We start from the raw sequence: 20,000 nt of genomic DNA, 5'->3' as shown, positions 1-20,000 counted from the left end.
ACAGACACACACAAAAATATAATGCATGAAGAATCAAACTGATTCTGTGAGTGTGTGTGTGTGTGTGTGTGTGTGTGTGTGTGTGTGTGTGTGTGTGTGTGTGTGTGAGACGAACCAGAGGTGTGCAGGAGAAATGATCAACGTTCAGTGGATCCACCTCTTGTTCCAGATCTAAACTGTTCACACTGATGCTCCTGAGACACACACACACACACACACAGAGAGAGAGAGAGAGAGAGAGACACAATCAAACATTTTAGGATTGTAAACAGATCAAAAGAAAGCAAACACAATTATCAGTCTTTCTCTTCTGGTGAAATTAACCAAAAATATTGATGATATCATCCTGCACTCACGGGCAAACTGTTGTCAAATTAAATGTTCTAGAATGATCAACCCCCTACCTCTGAGGAGCAATTACATGTATTAAACACAACTGCGATGTAAACTAAAGTCTACTGGCTACAGGCTATGTACAATAAAAACAGGCCGTCAGTATGTCCCGCCCCAACTTCCTGTTTCTATCCGTCAATGCAGAAACCTGCGCTCATCAGTTGAACAGTTCAATTCAACGTTTCATTGTTATGCTGGTCATTTTATTTGTAAAGATGAACTACTCCTTTAGTAAGTCTGAAAGGTTTTGAAAAGTGGCCGTTAATGGAGAAAGGTTTGGAACATCTGGCTAAATCAATGGGCCTCATTCGTGAGACTTCCGTAAATATAGCAGAACATTCAAAGTGCAGGTAATATAGACCTTCATTCCCCCAGATGTGTTAAACATCTGTGTTAGTGAACATTCAGAAATATCATGCACAATTATCATAACACATTAACAGCCTATAAGGAACATATCAGACGCGCTAAATGCTAATAGTGATTTAGCAAACACGCTGAGCTGTGTGTGTGTTGTGTGTGTATGTGTGTGTTTGTTACCTCCAGTGTATGAGTGTGTATATGAGTTGTGTGTGTGTGTGTTACCTCCAGTGTATGAGTGTGTGTGTGTGTGTGTGTGTTACCTCCAGTGTATGAGTGTGTATATGAGTTGTGTGTGTGTTACCTCCAGTGTATGAGTGTGTATATGAGTTGTGTGTGTGTGTTACCTCCAGTGTATGAGTGTGTGTGTGTGTGTGTTACCTCCAGTGTATGAGTGTGTGTGTGTGTGTTACCTCCAGTGTATGAGTGTGTGTATGAGTTGTGTGTGTGTGTTACCTCCAGTGTATGAGTGTGTGTATGAGTTGTGTGTGTGTTACCTCCAGTGTATGAGTGTGTGTATGAGTTGTGTGTGTGTTACCTCCAGTGAATGAGTGTGTGTATAAGTGTGTGTGTGTGTGTGTGTGTGTGTGTTACCTCCAGTGTATGAGTGTGTATATGAGTTGTGTGTGTGTGTTACCTCCAGTGTATGACTGTGTATATGAGTTGTGTGTGTGTGTGTGTGTTACCTCCAGTGTATGAGTGTGTATATGTGTGTGTGTGTTACCTCCAGTGTATGAGTGTGTGTATGAGTTGTGTGTGTGTGTTACCTCCAGTGAATGAGTGTGTGTATAAGTGTGTGTGTGTGTGTGTGTTACCTCCAGTGTATGAGTGTGTATATGAGTTGTGTGTGTGTGTGTTACCTCCAGTGTATGAGTGTGTATATGTGTGTGTGTGTGTGTTACCTCCAGTGTATGAGTGTGTGTATGAGTTGTGTGTGTGTTACCTCCAGTGTAAGAGTGTGTGTATGAGTTGTGTGTGTGTTTTACCTCCGGTGTATGAGTGTGTATATGAGTGTGTGTGTGTGTTACCTCCAGTGTATGAGTGTGTATATGAGTTGTGTGTGTGTGTGTGTTACATCCAGTGTATGAGTGTGTATATGAGTGTATGTGTGTGTGTGTGTGTGTGTGTGTTACCTCCAGTGTATGAGTTGTGTGTGTGTGTGTGTTACATCCAGTGTATGAGTGTGTATATGAGTGTGTGTGTGTGTGTTACCTCCAGTGTATGAGTGTGTGTATGAGTTGTGTGTGTGTGTTACCTCCAGTGTATGAGTGTGTATATGAGTTGTGTGTGTGTTACCTCCAGTGTATGAGTGTGTGTATGAGTTGTGTGTGTGTGTTACCTCAAGTGTATGAGTGTGTGTGTGTGTGTGTGTGTGTTACCTCCAGTGTATGAGTGTGTGTATGAGTTGTGTGTGTGTTACCTCCAGTGTATGAGTGTGTGTGTGTGTGTGTGTTACCTCCAGTGTATGAGTGTGTGTGTGTGTGTGTGTGTGTGTTACCTCCAGTGTATGAGTGTGTGTATGAGTTGTCTGTGTGTGTTACCTCCAGTGTATGAGTGTGTGTATGTGTTACCTCCAGTGTATGAGTGTGTGTGTGTGTGTGTTACCTCCAGTGTATGAGTGTGTGTGTGTGTGTGTGTGTGTGTGTGTTACCTCCAGTGTATGAGTGTGTATATGAGTTGTGTGTGTGTGTGTTACCTCCAGTGTATGAGTGTGTATATGAGTTGTGTGTGTGTTACCTCCAGTGTATGAGTGTGTGTATGAGTGTGTGTGTTACCTCCAGTGTATGAGTGTGTGTATGAGTGTGTGTGTTACCTCCAGTGTATGAGTGTGTATATGAGTTGTGTGTGTTACCTCCAGTGTATGAGTGTGTATATGAGTTGTGTGTATCCCTGCGCAGCGGCGAGGTGCAGTAGTGTCATTCCTCTGTGTCTGATAGAGTGTGTGAGTCTCTCTATCTCCGAGTCTCGAACCCACCGACCGCTCGACATCATCCGCTCACACAACACCACGATCCTGCACTCGAACCACAGACCCAACTAACACACACACATAGAAATGAAGTCATAAAACGATTTTCAGCACCCTCAGGAAACAAATTGGCCAAACAGGAACATTTATCAGCGATGCAATAATGAAAAAAGTCCGAATATCGTTCAATATATCGCTCGACCACTAATACGAAGTGTATAATTTTTATAAATGTTCATAAACAAACACACACACACAAGCACACACAGTCACTGCGCACACACACACAGTCACTGGGCGCACACGCACACACTCACTGCACATGCACACACACACACATTCACTGCACACACACACACTCACTGCACACACACACACAGTCACTGCACACACACACACACACACAGTAACTGCACACACACACACTCACACACACACACACTGCACACAGTCACTGCGCACACACACAGCCACTGCACACACACAGCCACTGCACACACACACACACACTGCACACACATAGTCACTGCACACACAGCACACACATAGTTTACTGCAAACATGCACACTCACACACATACTCACACACACACACACACACACAGTCACTGCACACACACACAGTCACTGCACACACACAGTCACAGCACACACACACACACAGTCACTGCACACACAGTCAGAGCACACAGTCACAGCACACACACACACACAGTCACTGCACACACACACAGTCACTGCACAGACACTCACTGCACACACACACAGTCACTGCACAGACACTCACTGCACACACACACACACAGTCACTGCACACACACACACTCACTGCACACACACAGTCACTGCACACACACACACACACACTCCACACACACACACGGTCACTGCACACAGGCACACAGTCACTGCACACACACACACTCACTGCACACACATACACAGTCACTGCACACACACACACTCACACACACACATGTACACACACAGTCACTGCACACACACATACTCACACACACACACACAGTCACTGCACACACACACACACTCACTGCACACACATACACACAGTCACTGCACACACACAGTCACTGCACACACACACACAGTTACTGCACACACACACTCACAGTCACTGCACACACACACACTCACACAGTCACTGCACACATGTACACACACACACACACAGTCACTGCACACACATACTCACACACACACAGTCACTGCACACACACATACTCACACACACACACACACTGCACACACTCACACACACACAGTCACTGCACACAAAATCACACACACACAGTCACTGCACACACACTCACACACACACTCACACACACACGCACAGTCACTGCACACACACAAACACACACTCATAGTCACTGCACACACACACACATACTCACACACACACAGTCACTGCACACAAACTCACACACACACACACACATAGTCACTGCACACACACACACAGTCACTGCACACTCACACACACACAGTCACTGCACACATGTACACACACAGTCACTGCACACACACACACACGCACACAGTCACTGCACACACATACACACACAGTCACTGCACACACACACACACAGTCACTGCACACACACACAGTCACACACACTCACAGCACACACACACAGTCACTGCACACAAACTCACTCACACACACACACACACACACACACACACATAGTCACTGCACACACACACACACACACACACACACAGTTACTGCACACACACACAGTCACTGTATACTCACACACAGACACACACAGACACACACAGTCACTGCACACACACAGTCACTGCACACAAACTCACACACACACACACACACACACAGTCACTGCACGCACACACTCACACACACACACAGTCACACACACACGCAGTCACTGCACACACACACACACACAGTCACTGCACACAAACTCACACACACAAACTCACACACACACACACACAGTCACTGCACACACACACACACACACACACAGTCACTGCACACACACAAACACACACAGTCACTGCACACACACACACACACACAGTCACTGCACACACACACACACTCACACACACACACACACACAGTCACTGCACACACACAGTCACAGCACACACACACACACAGTCACTGCACACACAGTCAGAGCACACAGTCACAGCACACACACACACAATCACTGCACACACACACACAGTCACTGCACACACACACACACACTCACTGCACACACACAGTCACTGCACACACACACACTCCACACACACACACGGTCACTGCACACACGCACACAGTCACTGCACACACACACACTCACTGCACACACATACACAGTCACTGCACACACACACACAGTCACTGCACACATGTACACACACAGTCACTGCACACACACATACTCACACACACACACACAGTCACTGCACACACACACACACTCACTGCACACACATACACACAGTCACTGCACACACACAGTCACTGCACACACACACACAGTTACTGCACACACACACTCACAGTCACTGCACACACACACACTCACACAGTCACTGCACACATGTACACACACACACAGTCACTGCACACACATACTCACACACACACAGTCACTGCACACACACATACTCACACACACACACACTGCACACACTCACACACACACAGTCACTGCACACAAAATCACACACACACACACACACAGTCACTGCACACACACACTCACACACACACTCACACACACACACGCAGTCACTGCACACACACACACACAGTCACTGCACACATACAAACACACACACACAGTCACTGCACACACACAAACACACACTCACAGTCACTGCACACACACACACATACTCACACACACACACACACACAGTCACTGCACACAAACTCACACTCACACACACACATAGTCACTGCACACACACACACACACACAGTCACTGCACACACACACACACACACACAGTCACTGCACACAAACTCACACACACACAGTCACTGCACACACACACACAGTCACTGCACACACACACAGTCACACACACTCACAGCACACACACACAGTCACTGCACACAAACTCACTCACACACACACACACACACACGTTGTGTTTCCATGTTTTATGGGGACATTCCATAGACATAATGGTTTTTATACTGTACAAACTTTATATTCTATCCCCTAAACCTAACCCTACCCCTAAACCTAACCCTCACAGAAAACTTTCTGCATTTTTACATTTTCAAAAAACATAATTTAGTATGATTTATAAGCTGTTTTCCTCATGGGGACCGACAAAATGTCCCCACAAGGTCAAAGATTTCGGGTTTTACTATCCTTATGGGGACATTTGGTCCCCACAAAGTGATAAATACACGCTCATAGTCACTGCACACACACACACACACACAGTCACTGCACACACACACAGTCACTGTATACTCACACACAGACACACACAGACACACACAGTCACTGCACACACACAGTCACTGCACACAAACTCACACACACACACACACACAGTCACTGCACGCACACACTCACACACACACACAGTCACACACACACGCAGTCACTGCACACACACACACACACAGTCACTGCACACAAACTCACACACACACACACAGTCACTGCACGCACACACTCACAGTCACACACACACGCACAGTCACTGCACACACACACACACACACACACACACAGTCACTGCACACACACAAACACACACACACAGTCACTGCACACACACACACACACACACAGTCACTGCACACACACACACATACTCACACACACACACACACACAGTCACTGCACACAAACTCTCACACACACACACACACACAGTCACTGCACACACACACACAGTCACTGCACACTCACACACACACACACACACTCACACACACACACACACAGTCACTGCACACATGTACACACACAGTCACTGCACACACACACACGTACACAGTCACTGCACACACAAACAAACAAACAACCGCCATTCGCCACTAAGTGGCGGTGACGTCACCACAACGCTTGTGCCAGGCTATGTGCACGTTAAGGCCACGTGAAGTGTCGGACGCCCGCTGGCAGGAGGTCACGGGACAGATCGAACCGGTGACATGGGTCGAATGACTGAGATGACTGGTTGATGCACCACCTGTGCCCCCTACTGTGCCAACTTGCTGTGCTTTAGCCACCCTGCGCTCTGCTCGTTGTTGTGAGCGTCGCTCCTCTGCCCTCCGTTGTTGTTGGAGGGCGACTGCCTCCAACTGGCCAGCAGCATCCTTCACACGCCTCCTCCAACACTGCTGGTACCAGTCGTCGGCAAGTCCACTCAGCTCCAGATCCTCCTGTACCACATCACTCCATCTCTTCTCAGCCCGTGCCGCGCCCACTTAGCCCCCTCTATCCGGCCAAACAATAACTGTTTAGGCATGCGGTGGCCGGGCATGCGGGCTACATGACCCAGCCAACGCAACCTTGCCTGCCGGAGGAGCTCACCGATGGGACTTTGTCCACATCTTTCAAAGACTTGTGAGCTCCTCACACAATCCAGCCTGGTTAAACCCAGGATGGATCTTAGGCAGGCCAGCCTAAATGTTTCTAGCCGGCGATGATGTTCCATTAGGGGGTCCACGCTTCAGTAAGCATAGAGAAGGGAGGAACGACCGTGGTCGAGAAAACTTGAAGCTTTGTGCGGAGCGACAAACCGGGTAGCTTCCACACAGCATTACGCAGCCGATGAAAAGATAATGCCGCTCGACTGATTCGGAGTGAGACCTCTGCTGTCAAACCGAGCTGGTCATAAGCACACTTCCCAGGTATGGAAAACACTCCACTCTCTCCACAACTGCCCCATCACCAATTGGGAGTTGTGGGGGTGTAGTGTCTGTTGGTACATAATACCCAGGAAGGTGCTTAGTTTTGGTTGGGCTGATGGTCAGGCCCCATCTCTTAGTGGCAAGCTCCAGGTTCATCAGCAGCCTCAACTCCTCCTCTGAGTGAGCAGCAATCACCAGATCATCAGCATACATAATGTGGTTGACCAATAGGGAGCCATCCCTTGACCGCACCCGGGCATCGATCAACCTCCCATTATATCTGTACCAGATGGAAATTCCTCCAGTACAGCCATCGAAGGCTTCACAAACCACATGGTCAAAATAGATATTAAATAATGTGGGGGCCAGAGGACATCCCTGTCGCACTCCAAGGTGAACAGGGAATGGCTCCGACTCCTGACCACGTAGTTTTACCCGGGCCCGCTCGCCATCATGAAGGTCCTTAATGATCACGAGCAGCGGGTCTGGGACTCCGAAAGCACGAAGAACAACCCAGAGCCCAGGCCTACTGATGGTATCATAGGCCTTGACCAGGTCAATAAAACAGAGATGTAGGTCTTGCTGGAATTCCCTACACCTCTGCTGTAGCAGACGGACAGAGAAAATGGCATCTGTACAAGACCGCCCCTTCCTGAAACCACACTGGGGCTCCGCAAGTCTCTCCTCAGCGTGCCTGGCAAGGCGATGTTGAATAATACTTGCCAGGACCTTTCCTGGCACAATGAGGAGTGAGATGCCCCTATAGTTATTACAATCTGAGCGGTCCCCCTTTTTAAAGAGAGGGACCACCAGGGCATCCTTCCAATCCTGCGGAACCCGCCCAGTGGTCCAGACTGTTGTTATGATGTCATGTAGGGCAGTCTGTGCACAAACACCACCCTCCCTCAGCATTTCACTGGGGAGATCATCTCTGCCCGGTGCCTTTCCTGGCCTCAGGCTCTGGATCGCCTTCAGTACTTCCTCTAAAGATGGTACCTCAGCCAGCCACCCACAAGGAGTGACTTCTTCCTTCAATATTTGTGGCACCACGAGCCCCAGCAGGGTCATCCCCACTTTGTCCCACAATGTTTTCCAGGCTCAGGGACTTCCCTCCCCAGGACCTCACAGAAATGCTCAGCAAATCTGTAAACCTGTTTCTGGGGGTCGGAGATTGGATCACCATTCTTTCCCCTAATGATGGTAATAGGTGTGCGCTGCAAGTAACTTTTTGATAGAATTAAAGAGCGATTTGTGATCGTGGGCCACTGAGGCAGACTCCATCTCCTCAGCAACCCGCGACCACCAACCATCCTTGCAGCCTCACGGCTCTCCGAACCTCCGAGCGAAGGCTGCGGTAATCCTCCTCATTCTCTGACGTGGGATGCTGTAGACGATGAGAGTGGGCCTGTCGCTTTTCTCAGCCAGCCTGAACACCTCCTCTGTCAGCCAGGGTTTCTGAGGAGGTCTGGACCGTGTGCCCAAAACTGCCATTGCAGTTACATGAGCCACAGCCCTAAACCTCGCCCATTTCCCTCGACATCCAGAGGGGTGGGGGACGATGCCAACTCCAGCTGCAAGCGTATGCTGAAATTCTCGCTTGCAACTTTCATCAGCTAGCCTAGACCAGGCTACTATGGGTTTGAAAGGGGCCCTGGGTTTACACCCACCACCGAGTGGAAGAATGGCAGGCGCATCTTACAGATGACAAGTCGATGGTCAGTGGGCAGATCAGCTCCACGGTAGGTCCTGGTGTCAAGGACATGGGCTCGCGATCCGCTGTTCCGTCACTATGTAGTCCAGCAGATGTTCTTGCTTGGACCCAGCATGCATCCATGATGTTGTGTGGATGCTCCGATGACGGAACAGTGTGTTGGTAATTACAAGCCCATGGGCTGCACAAAAATCTAGCAGCCTCCTGCCGTTGTTATTGAGCTGATCAGGCCCATGTCTTCCAATCACTCCTGACCAGGTGCTAGCATCATGACCAACTCGGGCATTGAAATCACCCAACATGATGATTCTATCCCGAGGGGCCACTTTAGCCAACACCTGTGACAGGAGGTCATAGAAGGCATCTGACTCATCGGTCTTTCCCGCATCCCTCCACGGATGTTCGTCTTCGGTGGGGGCATAAATAACCACGACCACCACTCCTCGCCTCTGGTTGATGGGAAGGCGAACCCAAAGTAACCTGGAGCTCACAGCTTCCCACACCTCGCCGCCATGCTCCCATCATTCTCTTGTTCAGAAGAAGAGCCACTCACTGTTGTTTGGCAGTCGCCTACCCCGAGTAGAGGACAGTCCACCCCTCATAGTGGCAAGAGCCAGAGCCGGTCCACCGGACCTCCTGAACACCACAGAGATCCAGGCGGTACCGGTCCAGCTCCCGACAGAGGAGTGGCAGCCTCTCCTCCGCTGTGAGTGTTCGAACATTCCACGTGGCCATCCGTAGTGGCTTTTTGTTGTTTCTGGAGGAGCTCTGCCTGATGGAGTTTGGCCAGGAGACGTCATAGACGCCTGTCCCCCCAGGGCCTCCGGCACTAGCTTAATTATATCTCGTGGTTTAGTGGTAATGAGATTGAGGGTAGAGGGGTTACCAGCCCCTCGCACCCGTCCAGAGCCCCCATTTGGCCGCTGTAAAGCACCACAGAAAGGGGAAGGAACAGTCACACACACACACACACACACACACAGTCACTGCAAACACACACACACAGTCACTGCACACAAACTCACACACACACACACAGTCACTGCACACACACACACACACACACACACAGTCACTGCACACAAACTCACTCACACACACACACACACACACACACAGTCACTGCACACACACACACAGTCACTGCATACTCACACACACACAGACACACACAGTCACTGCACACACACAGTCACTGCACACACACACACACACACACACACACATACATAGTCACTGCACATACACATACACACACACTCACACACATACTCTCACACACACACAGTCACTGCACAGTAAAAGTAGCTTTTTATAAATGATTATTTCAGACCAACAGTCACAGTGATCTGAATATAAATGAATAATGCAAATAATGAATAATGATGTACCTGGTTTTCAGGTGTTAATCGAGGTGTGGGATGATGATGATGATGATGATGATGATGTTGTTGTTGTTGTTGTTGATTGTTGTTGGTCATTTCTGCCATCCTGCGCTCCATCTGCTCCAACCGCTCCAGAATCGACATCCTGAACTGATTATCTACAGACGGAGACATCGATCATGAAAAGAGGCTGTTCTGTACGGGACTTGGCTCAAATAATGTCTAAATAGTTATTGGCCTTCAGGTCAACGTTCAAGGGATCGTTCACGGCAACATTAAGCTTTAGTAATCCTTCTGGGTATTGATACAGAATTCATAAACCAATAAATGTGATGACTTGTACTTTTCTAAACAACTCCTCGTGGTGGCGCAGTGACTCAATCCGGGTGGCGGAGGACGAATCTCAGTTGCCTCCGCGTCTCCTGAGACGTCAATCTTATCACGTGACTTGTTGAGTGTGTTACCGTGGAGACCTAGCACGTGTGGAGGCTTCACGCTATTCTCCACAGCATCCTCGCACAACTCACCACACGCCCCACCGAGAGTGAGAACCACATTATAGCGACCACGAGGAGGTTACCCCATGTGACTCTACCCTCCCTAGCAACTAGGCCAATTTGGTTGCTAAGGAGACCTGACTGGAGTCACTCAGCACGCCCTGGACTCAAAGCGTCAACGTATTCAATGCGCATTTTGGGATATTGCATAAAAACTACTGGATGGAAACATCAAGATGCGAATAAAAAATGATACGCTCGCTTGAGGTGGTTACATTTATTATTCGATAAGAGGAAATGCGCATAAACCGGCTGTGAAGTGTCTTTGAGGGAGTCATCTATAATCATATTTATTATTGTGATTATATGGCTCCACTTATTACCTGAAATCAAACAATCATAAACTATTTAGTTCCAGGTGCAAAATGTGTGTGTGTTAGTTTGTACTCACCATCCAGTGATAACCAGTCCAGTTGTGAGCTCGGTAAAGACGAAGCGTTGCGGGCGCGATACTCAAACAGCACAGAAGTGGAGACGACGCTACAATCCTTCAACACGTGCAGAGCGACAAGTCCAGCTTCATGAGCTACACACACACACACACGCACGCACGCAAACACATGCACACACACACTTTATATTCAGTCATTCCTCAAGTTTCCATAGACTCAAACACAGCATGGTTGTAGATCAGGGGTCGGGGACCGATGACCGGGAGCCACAAGCGGCTCATTGTTTAAAATCAAGAGGCTCGCGGGGTGTCTCGCCATTCACACGATCATTTAAAACTATCTCGATCTTCCAGCAGAAAGTGTAGGTGCGATTGCAAAGCTTGAAGTCAATGACACTGTTTTGGTTTCTTTCTGAATTTGTTGTACAGCCTACTCCTGGTGAACAAGGTTTGGAATGAACGCCACATGCCACAGGGCGATCTGTAAGACTTCTGTGATATATAACGCGCGTTTGACGGAACACGTGTGGTTATATTTCGAACAGACGAAAGAAAAGCCGCCGATGTGCGTCTGATGTGATATATGTGCGCAGTGAGCCATATTTCCCAATCACTATTGATCTTAGCTGCTAAGAGCGATTTTATGAACGTTTGTTATTGTTTATTTGCACCCAGAGTGTGATATACCACCCGCCACCCGCAAAACGCGACGAGGCTCAATCCGAGGCGGTTTCGACTGAAGAATAATGTAATCTACATGAGATGATCGGAGATCATGTGAGGTACTGCGAGTTTAGTTCGCTCTTACACATTGTGAACGCAACTCTGCAGGTTCAGCAAAATCAATAAAGCTTAAATATTCACCGACCCTCGGCAGGGGGTGGACCATATAATCGGATATCGCAATATTTTAAATGCGATTATTATTAAAATATTTGTACATATCGCCCATCCCAAAAGGGACGTTTTCATGAACGAAATGGACCCGCACAAACACGTGCACTCAATTGCAACATGTTACATATTAATATTTGCATCTTTGTGTGTTTTTGAGTAGTCTATGGACAATATCAACATTTATTTTATTGAAAAACGTTGTTTTTGAAAATAGCGAATTATTCGTTTGTGGTATGACTCTTTCGAAAAAATGCATCAACCAAAAATTCTAAAATTGTCTCCTTGTTGAAAAAAGGTTCCCGACCCCTGATGTAGATTATGGGAATCTGTCGAGATTTGCCAACAGAACAGAAGAGTTGAATGAACGCCCCCTCTCACCTGGACAGTAGCAGCGCAGCACACCTGGCTGAATGAGAGAAGCAGGTACTCGACTCTGATCGAACACACACACGTATGTGCCATCTGTTTCGGACCATGGACCTGTGATCAACACCTTCACTCCACCCTAACATACAAATCAACACCAGACATCACAAACATGCTAAACATGCTAAACATGTCAGACAACTTCCATGAACAAGGTCAAAACAGAAGCTCTGAACTTTGGCCACATCAGGAGATCACACTACATGGTAATTTTCCCTTTCCATCAATGAATAAATGCATGATTACTGAAATGCATACCTCCGGGTAGGACCACTCAGGTGAGAAGTCTGTGATGTTGGTCAGCTGTTGGGGGTCCTCCGGCAAGCCGCTGGATACGAGCGAATGGGTGTTTGTAAGGAGGGGGAAGGGCAGGAACGAGGTGGATGGTGTCGGCTGAGGTGGAACCATATACCTGACAGGATAAACGGGTGGGTCTGGGGTGGATGTGTGGCTCATGGACTCATCGGTATTCAGCTCAGACATGAGGTCAGGAAAGGTGGAGTCAAACGTGAGTCCCGCCTCCTCATTGTCTATGTGAGTTGAGTCAGAACTTTGTGTGGTGTCCATAGGAGTCACATCTGATTCAAATGGCACCTGAGTGGACAGGGACTGCTCCTCCTTCACCTGTATGGGACTCACCTGTCCGCTTGTGGGTGTGGCTGGAGGCAGGGTCAAATTCTGCTGCTGAATGCATGTTGAGTAGGTTGCCAGGAGACAAGACTGTACCTGAATCAGCTGCTGTCTAAGATCCGCCTTCTCTGCTTCTGGAGGCAACTGATTGGTCGGTAGGACTTCCAGGGAGGGTTGACTTTGCGATATTTTGGTTGTTGAGAGTTGATTGATGGATGCCAACTGGTTGTTCATGTGTTGGGAAGATAAGTGCTGATTAGTCAGCAGCTGACTGGACAAGGCCTGAGAGTCAAATCCAGTAGGAGGAGCTTTGGAAGATTCCTGCACACCAAGGGAGGGACTTAGCGGTTGCGTTAACGAATCAAGACCTAAAGATGACTCCAAACACAAAGGAGGCAGCGCGAGAGTAGAGCGAGTTGGAGAGAGCGAAAAAGCAAGGGAAGGAGACAGAGAGGGCGGGCTGGAGGCTGGATGACCCGGAATGCTCTTCTTCTCTGTCACGGAAGAGAAGGAAGACAGAGACGACGGTGGAGAAGTGGGCGAGAGAGACTGTGCGAGAAATGGGGGCTGAGGAGACGTGGAGGGGGGCGGGGATGGAGAGGAAGAGCCGGAAAGAGAGTGGGCGGAGCTGTGGGGGATGAGGGTGGGTCCTCCGTAGGTCTGCCCCTGTTTGGGGCTGTTGAGGAAGGAGTCTGGGTCGAATGGGAGCAGCGAGGATGACTGGGATGCTGGATGCAGGAGAGTCCCTGGTGCTTCTGGGATTATGCGCTTGGTCAGGAGCAGTCCTCGAATCACAGGGCTGGGCAGTAAAGTGAGCGACAGAGTGGCCACACCATGATTGGGTGGGGTGGGGTTTAGCAGGGAGGCGGTGATTGGTGGAGAGGGTGCATCCTGTTTGGGCGATACAGGAGACAGGACGAGCCTCCTGCCGGTACGGGTGAGCGGCAATCTGGTAGTGCCCAACTCGCTCTTTCTCTCCTCGTCACCACACCCCAATGGTGCTGCTGTCGTCATGACAATGACTGCATTTTGCGGCAGGGCAACGGTGGCAAGTCCTCCCCGTTGGTCACCATAGAACCCGTTTCCATTACAAAGTGCAATGGTCGCTGCCCGTTGTGTTAGCGGTGGACTCGAAGAGGCGGAGCAAGGAGAAGCCACACCCCCTGTGTCCTCACTAATGGCTCGTCCCGGGTCTTCTGGCTTTTCAGAGAACTGTTTCCTCTCTGAAGGCACAACAGCGACTAATGCATCGCCTGATCCTGCCTCTCGGCCGACATCCGCTCCTGAGCCCTCATTGGCCATGTTCTGCACCTCCGTGTGGGCGGGGTAAGTGATGGAGCTGCTGGGCAGTTTGGGGGAGATGATGCGATGTTTTGTGCTGTTGCAGCGGTGAGGAATGTTGGAGCTGGGAGAAGCTGCAGAAAACACGTCAAACAAGTCAGTGACAGGAGTGCGACAAATCATGCATGTGGTTAATGCCCCTGAGAGGACTGGGTTATTCTTCAGGTTGTGTGTGTGAGTGTGTGTATATTTGTGTATATGTGTTTACCGCATAGGCAGGTGTGTGCTTGTGTGAGTGTGTATATGTGTTTACCGCATAGGCAGGTGTGTGTTCGTGGTTGTGGTTTGGTCTGTTGGGTTTCTAGGACCTGTTGCACCATCTGCTCCACTGACAGTTCCAGTGAACCGTTCCCTCCACAAGACCACTTCATACTGTGGACTACACACACACACACACACACTTTCTGGTATTAATAAATATGAATAAATATTTCTGTAATATTTCATCTCTAAACTCTTGTGTACAATGGATGGATGATTTTCTTGAGTCTATGAATGGCTGCACGCGTTTGCTCATGAGTGATGTTCGTGATTGGTTGTTTACTCACACATGGGTTTGAGTTGTGACAGCAGTTCGTCTCGGCTCCAGCGCAGACTGTCGCGGCGGTCGGTCCGTGCACATGACAGCGGGCCACATGACTTCACACTGTCCTCTAGTGAGGGCACATTCAGGTAGTGCACTAGAACAATGTCTGGATTCTGCACACACACACACACACACACACACACTCCAGAAAGTTTCGTTTTCAATTCTTAAATGTAGAACATTGCTCGCCCCGAGGAACACCTCCTATGATTGTGTCATGACTAACCTGCAGGAGCCAGTAGCATCTCCTGTGGAATGTGGGGACGATGGAGGAATGAACATAACAACCGTAAAGACACTGCAGACGAGAGAAACAGGACACGTTTACTCCACATACATCCACTTCCTGTGTGTGTGAACAGAAGGTGGCGCTCTCACCTCCATGCCCTGCACCTTCAGCTTCATGTGATCCTCTCTTGTCGTCTTCCCGTCTTTCCGTTTCTTCCAGCAGTATCCATCTTTACGGTATTTGACTTTCTTGCGGTTGTACAGGATAACGGAGCCGTTCTGTGGCCTGATCATCCACACACACAACACACGTGATGTATTTCAGTAATATGAGTTAAACCCCCATGAGATTCAGAACACACACACACCTGGTCTTCAGACTGCAGCACAGCCACTCCTCGTGTCTGTCAAATGATATCAGGAAGGAGGCGATTTCCTGTCACACACACGCACGGGATGAACATGGCAACACTGTTAATAAACGCATTCATTAAGTGCAATGGACACAAAGCAGTTGAACGCCCCTCTACTCTCATCAACATGTTTTCAGTCTCTGATCTCTTCTGGGGCTTCAAGTGACAAGTGCCAACAGGTGTGACCCTCCTGACGGTGAAGGACAAACGTTGGCATAACCAATTTGGAACGATCCTCCCCAGTCTGGAGCGCCCAATGCGCTCTCAGTCCTCGTGGCGGTGACTCAAAGTCTGTCGCCTCATTAATAACATCAACACACCTCATTAGTGTTCCAGCGCAGTCTCTCTTTGGGTAACGTCGAGGTGCACGGCAAACACTCCAACAGTTTATTGGGCAAAAACACTTTCATCTGCCCACCGCTCTCTACAACACACACAGAACACACACACATCCTGAGACCAGCAACACTCCTTCTGAAGGAACCAAACTACACAAACCCGTTCACAATGAAGACAAAAGAGCATTTAGCAAACGTTAAAGGGAGAGAGAGTCATCATTTACTCACCCTCACGTCGTTCCAAATCTCAAAAGGAGACGTTTTAATGAATATTGTTGCTTTTCAACACAATGGTGGATATTTAAAAACAAGAGAAGTTCTTGCATGAAGGCCGCTGAAGAGCTTCTGTCAGAACACACTTCAAGCTCACATGTCTGCTCCAGGATTAGTGTATGACTGACAAAGAGAAATATGAGTGTGTGTGTGTGTGTGTGTGAGTGAGTGTGAGTGAGTGTGTGAGTGTGTGTGAGTGTGTGTGTGTGTGTGTGTGTGTGTGAGAGTGTGTGCGAGTGTTTGTGAGTGTGTGTGTGAGTGTGAGTGAGTGAGTGTGTGTGAGAGTGTGAGTGTGTGTGTGTGTGTGAGAGTGTGAGTGTGTGTGTGTGAGTGTTTGTGTGAGTGTGTGTGTGTGAGAGTGTGAGTGTGTGTGTGTGTGTGAGAGTGTGAGTGTGTGTGTGTGAGTGTTTGTGTGAGTGTGTGTGAGCGTGTATTTATCACATTGTGGGGACCAAATGTCCCCATAAGGATAGTAAAACCTGAAATTTTTGACCTTGTGGGGACATTTTGTCGGTCCCCATGAGGAAAACAGCTTATAAATCATACTAAATTATGTTTTTTGAAAATGTAAAAATGCAGAAAGTTTTCTGTGAGGGTTAGGTTTAGGGGTAGGGTTAGGTTTAGGGGATAGAATATAAAGTTTGTACAGTATAAAAACCATTATGTCTATGGAAAGTCCCCATAAAACATGGAAACACAACATGTGTGTGTGTGTATGTGTGTGAGTGTGTGTGAGAGAGTGTGTGTGAGAGTGTGTGTGTGTGTGTGTGTGTGTGTGACTGTGTGTGAGTGAGTGTGTGTGTGTGTGTGTGTGTGTGTGTGTGTGTGAGTGAGAGTGTGTGTGTGTGAGTGTGTGAGAGAGTGTGTGTGAGAGTGTGTGTGTGTGAGTGTGTGTGAGACTGTGTGTGAGTGAGTGTGTGTGAGAGTGTGTGAGTGTGTGAGAGTGTGTGTGAGTGAGTGAGTGTGTGTGTGTGTGTGTCAAAACATTTCTTTTTTCAAGAATTTCAACATGACATGTTTTTACTTTAACTCAAAATGTGAAAGCTTTCAGAAGGTTTGGAATATGACGCACAAGCCACATGGAAAACGTTTATGATGCTTGATTTCAAGTTAGTCACTACTCACGGTTATTGTATTACAATCGACGGCCGCGATATTCATTTAAACAGCATTACGCATAACATACATATGGAGCGACCTGAAGGTGCATACATTATGACATCATTTTCATTTTGGGGAGAACTATCCATATATTGGCACTGACCAGACTCTGTGGTGCTGTCTTTGTTGTTCATGGTGAAGTTCACTCACTCCTCCAGTCTGTAGGGGGCAGTCACACAATCCAGGGGGGAATAAACTGCTCTACTGACAAACACAGACACGAGTTTAACAGAAGAATTAATGTAAGTGCTTTTATTAAATTATAAGCGTCACATTTCTGACTTTAAAACCTCCAAACATTAAACCCCATTGACTTCCATTGGAAGTGTCACACTGGAACACACACTTGTGCTCTTATTTTAAATAAGGGACAATTTTTGTGTCAAAATGTATTTTTGTTGCACAATACCATGAAGCATTGCGAATGACGCAATCGAATTAAAAACAATGGAAAACTATAAAACTATTGATTTAAAACATAAAATTATTAAAATCATATATTTTAATATGTTTGCCAAATATTCCGATATATACAAATATTAACAGTAGTTTGAGAGGGTAGGGAGAGCGACCCGATTGCATCATACACAGTGCATCATGGGAGTGGGCGGAGCTGCAGAGCTCTTTCTCTGATTGGTCACGTCAGGATTATGGGTAGTGTAGTTCATCACCAGAAATGCTGCAATAAAACAGGATTTGTTTTAAATGAAATAACACGACTGATTACTTCAACAGAAACTTTCTGACATCACAACTCACTGTTTGTGCACCTGCACACAAAAAAATGGCAAACTTCTTTATCTTTGTTGCCTAGTAACCGCAGCAGTAGGTGAACAAATGTATCCTCAAACACACACACACACTCACACTGACACACACACTCAATCCCCAATTTTCAATTTCAATTTAAAGTACTTTATTGGCATGATTGTGTTTACATACAATATTGCCAAAGCATTAATACACAAAACAGATAATGACAAGACAAATAATAATGATAAGATAGTAACAAATAACAATAGATAGATTTAAAATAAGGTGACAGGTAATGAATCAAATAAAATAAAAACTATAATAACAATATACACTAAACAATATAAAATAAAATATGCATTTAACAGGACATTACAAACATAAGAGAATAAAAGTACTGTGACTGAAGTACATTAAGGCAGTAATTGGTTTCTGAGGGTGTGCAGCTCAAAAATGAATTTAGCTGCAACTGATGCATGATGGTCCTCCCCCAGTAACACCAGCATCTGATCTGATCTCCCCCAGTAACACCAGCATCTGATCTGTTCTCCCCCAGTAACACCAGCATCTGATGTGATCTCCCCCAGTAACACCAGCATCTGATCTGATCTCCCCCAGTAACACCATCTCCCCAGTAACACCAGCATCTGATCTGATCTCCCCCAGTAACACCAGCATCTGATCTGATCTACCCCAGTAACACCAGCATCTGATCTGATCTCCCCATTAACACCAGCATCTGATCTGATCTCCCCCAGTAACACCAGCATCTGATCTGATCTCCTCCAGTAACACCAGCATCTGGTCTGATCTCCCCCATTAACACCAGCATCTGATCTGATCTCCCCCAGTAACACCAGCATCTGATCTGATCTCCTCCAGTAACACCAGCATCTGATCTGATCTCCTCCAGTAACACCAGCATCTGATCTGTTCTCCCCCAGTAACACCAGCATCTGATCTCCCCCAGAAACACCAGCATCTGTTCTGATCTCCCCCAGTAACACCAGCATCTGATCTGATCTCCCCCAGTAACACCAGCGTCTGATCTGATCTCCCCCAGTAACACCAGCGTCTGATCTGATCTCACCCAGTAACACCAGCATCTGATCTGATCTCCTCCAGTAACACCAGCATCTGATCTGATCTCCTCCAGTAACACCAGCATCTGATCTGATCTCCTCCAGGAACACCAGCATCTGATCTGATCTCCTCCAGTAACACCAGCATCTGATCTGTTCTCCCCCAGTAACACCAGCATCTGATCTCCCCCAGTAACACCGGCATCTGATCTGATCTCCCCCAGTAACACCGGCGT

The 20,000-nt window shown here is 47.7% G+C and overlaps 1 protein-coding gene across 3 annotated transcripts in view; it reads right to left on the bottom strand.

Moving 5' to 3' along the window:
- Positions 1-20,000, bottom strand: part of LOC127625541 (calmodulin-binding transcription activator 2-like) — a 37,753-nt gene that overhangs the window by 13,059 nt on the left and 4,694 nt on the right. For 2 of the 3 annotated variants that reach the window (XM_052100855.1, XM_052100857.1), the window contains exons 2-14: positions 18,033-18,133; positions 16,478-16,581; positions 16,113-16,180; positions 15,895-16,030; positions 15,743-15,814; positions 15,479-15,629; positions 15,184-15,309; positions 13,218-15,004; positions 12,912-13,038; positions 11,637-11,771; positions 10,695-10,846; positions 2,606-2,790; positions 116-194 (exon numbers count right to left, since the gene is read on the bottom strand). In XM_052100855.1, coding sequence (XP_051956815.1) covers positions 116-194; positions 2,606-2,790; positions 10,695-10,846; positions 11,637-11,771; positions 12,912-13,038; positions 13,218-15,004; positions 15,184-15,309; positions 15,479-15,629; positions 15,743-15,814; positions 15,895-16,030; positions 16,113-16,180; positions 16,478-16,581; positions 18,033-18,063 — 3,153 coding nt within the window. In that variant the 5' untranslated portion in view covers positions 18,064-18,133. The remainder of the gene's footprint in view (positions 1-115; positions 195-2,605; positions 2,791-10,694; positions 10,847-11,636; positions 11,772-12,911; positions 13,039-13,217; positions 15,005-15,183; positions 15,310-15,478; positions 15,630-15,742; positions 15,815-15,894; positions 16,031-16,112; positions 16,181-16,477; positions 16,582-18,032; positions 18,134-20,000) is intronic. The other variant, XM_052100856.1, reaches the window with a different exon arrangement.

Source organism: Xyrauchen texanus, chromosome 31, assembly GCF_025860055.1.
Source record: "Xyrauchen texanus isolate HMW12.3.18 chromosome 31, RBS_HiC_50CHRs, whole genome shotgun sequence".
NCBI lineage: Eukaryota > Metazoa > Chordata > Actinopteri > Cypriniformes > Catostomidae > Xyrauchen > Xyrauchen texanus.
The sequence above is the reverse complement of the archived record's forward strand: the minus strand, read 5'-3'. Positions and strand labels throughout refer to the sequence as shown.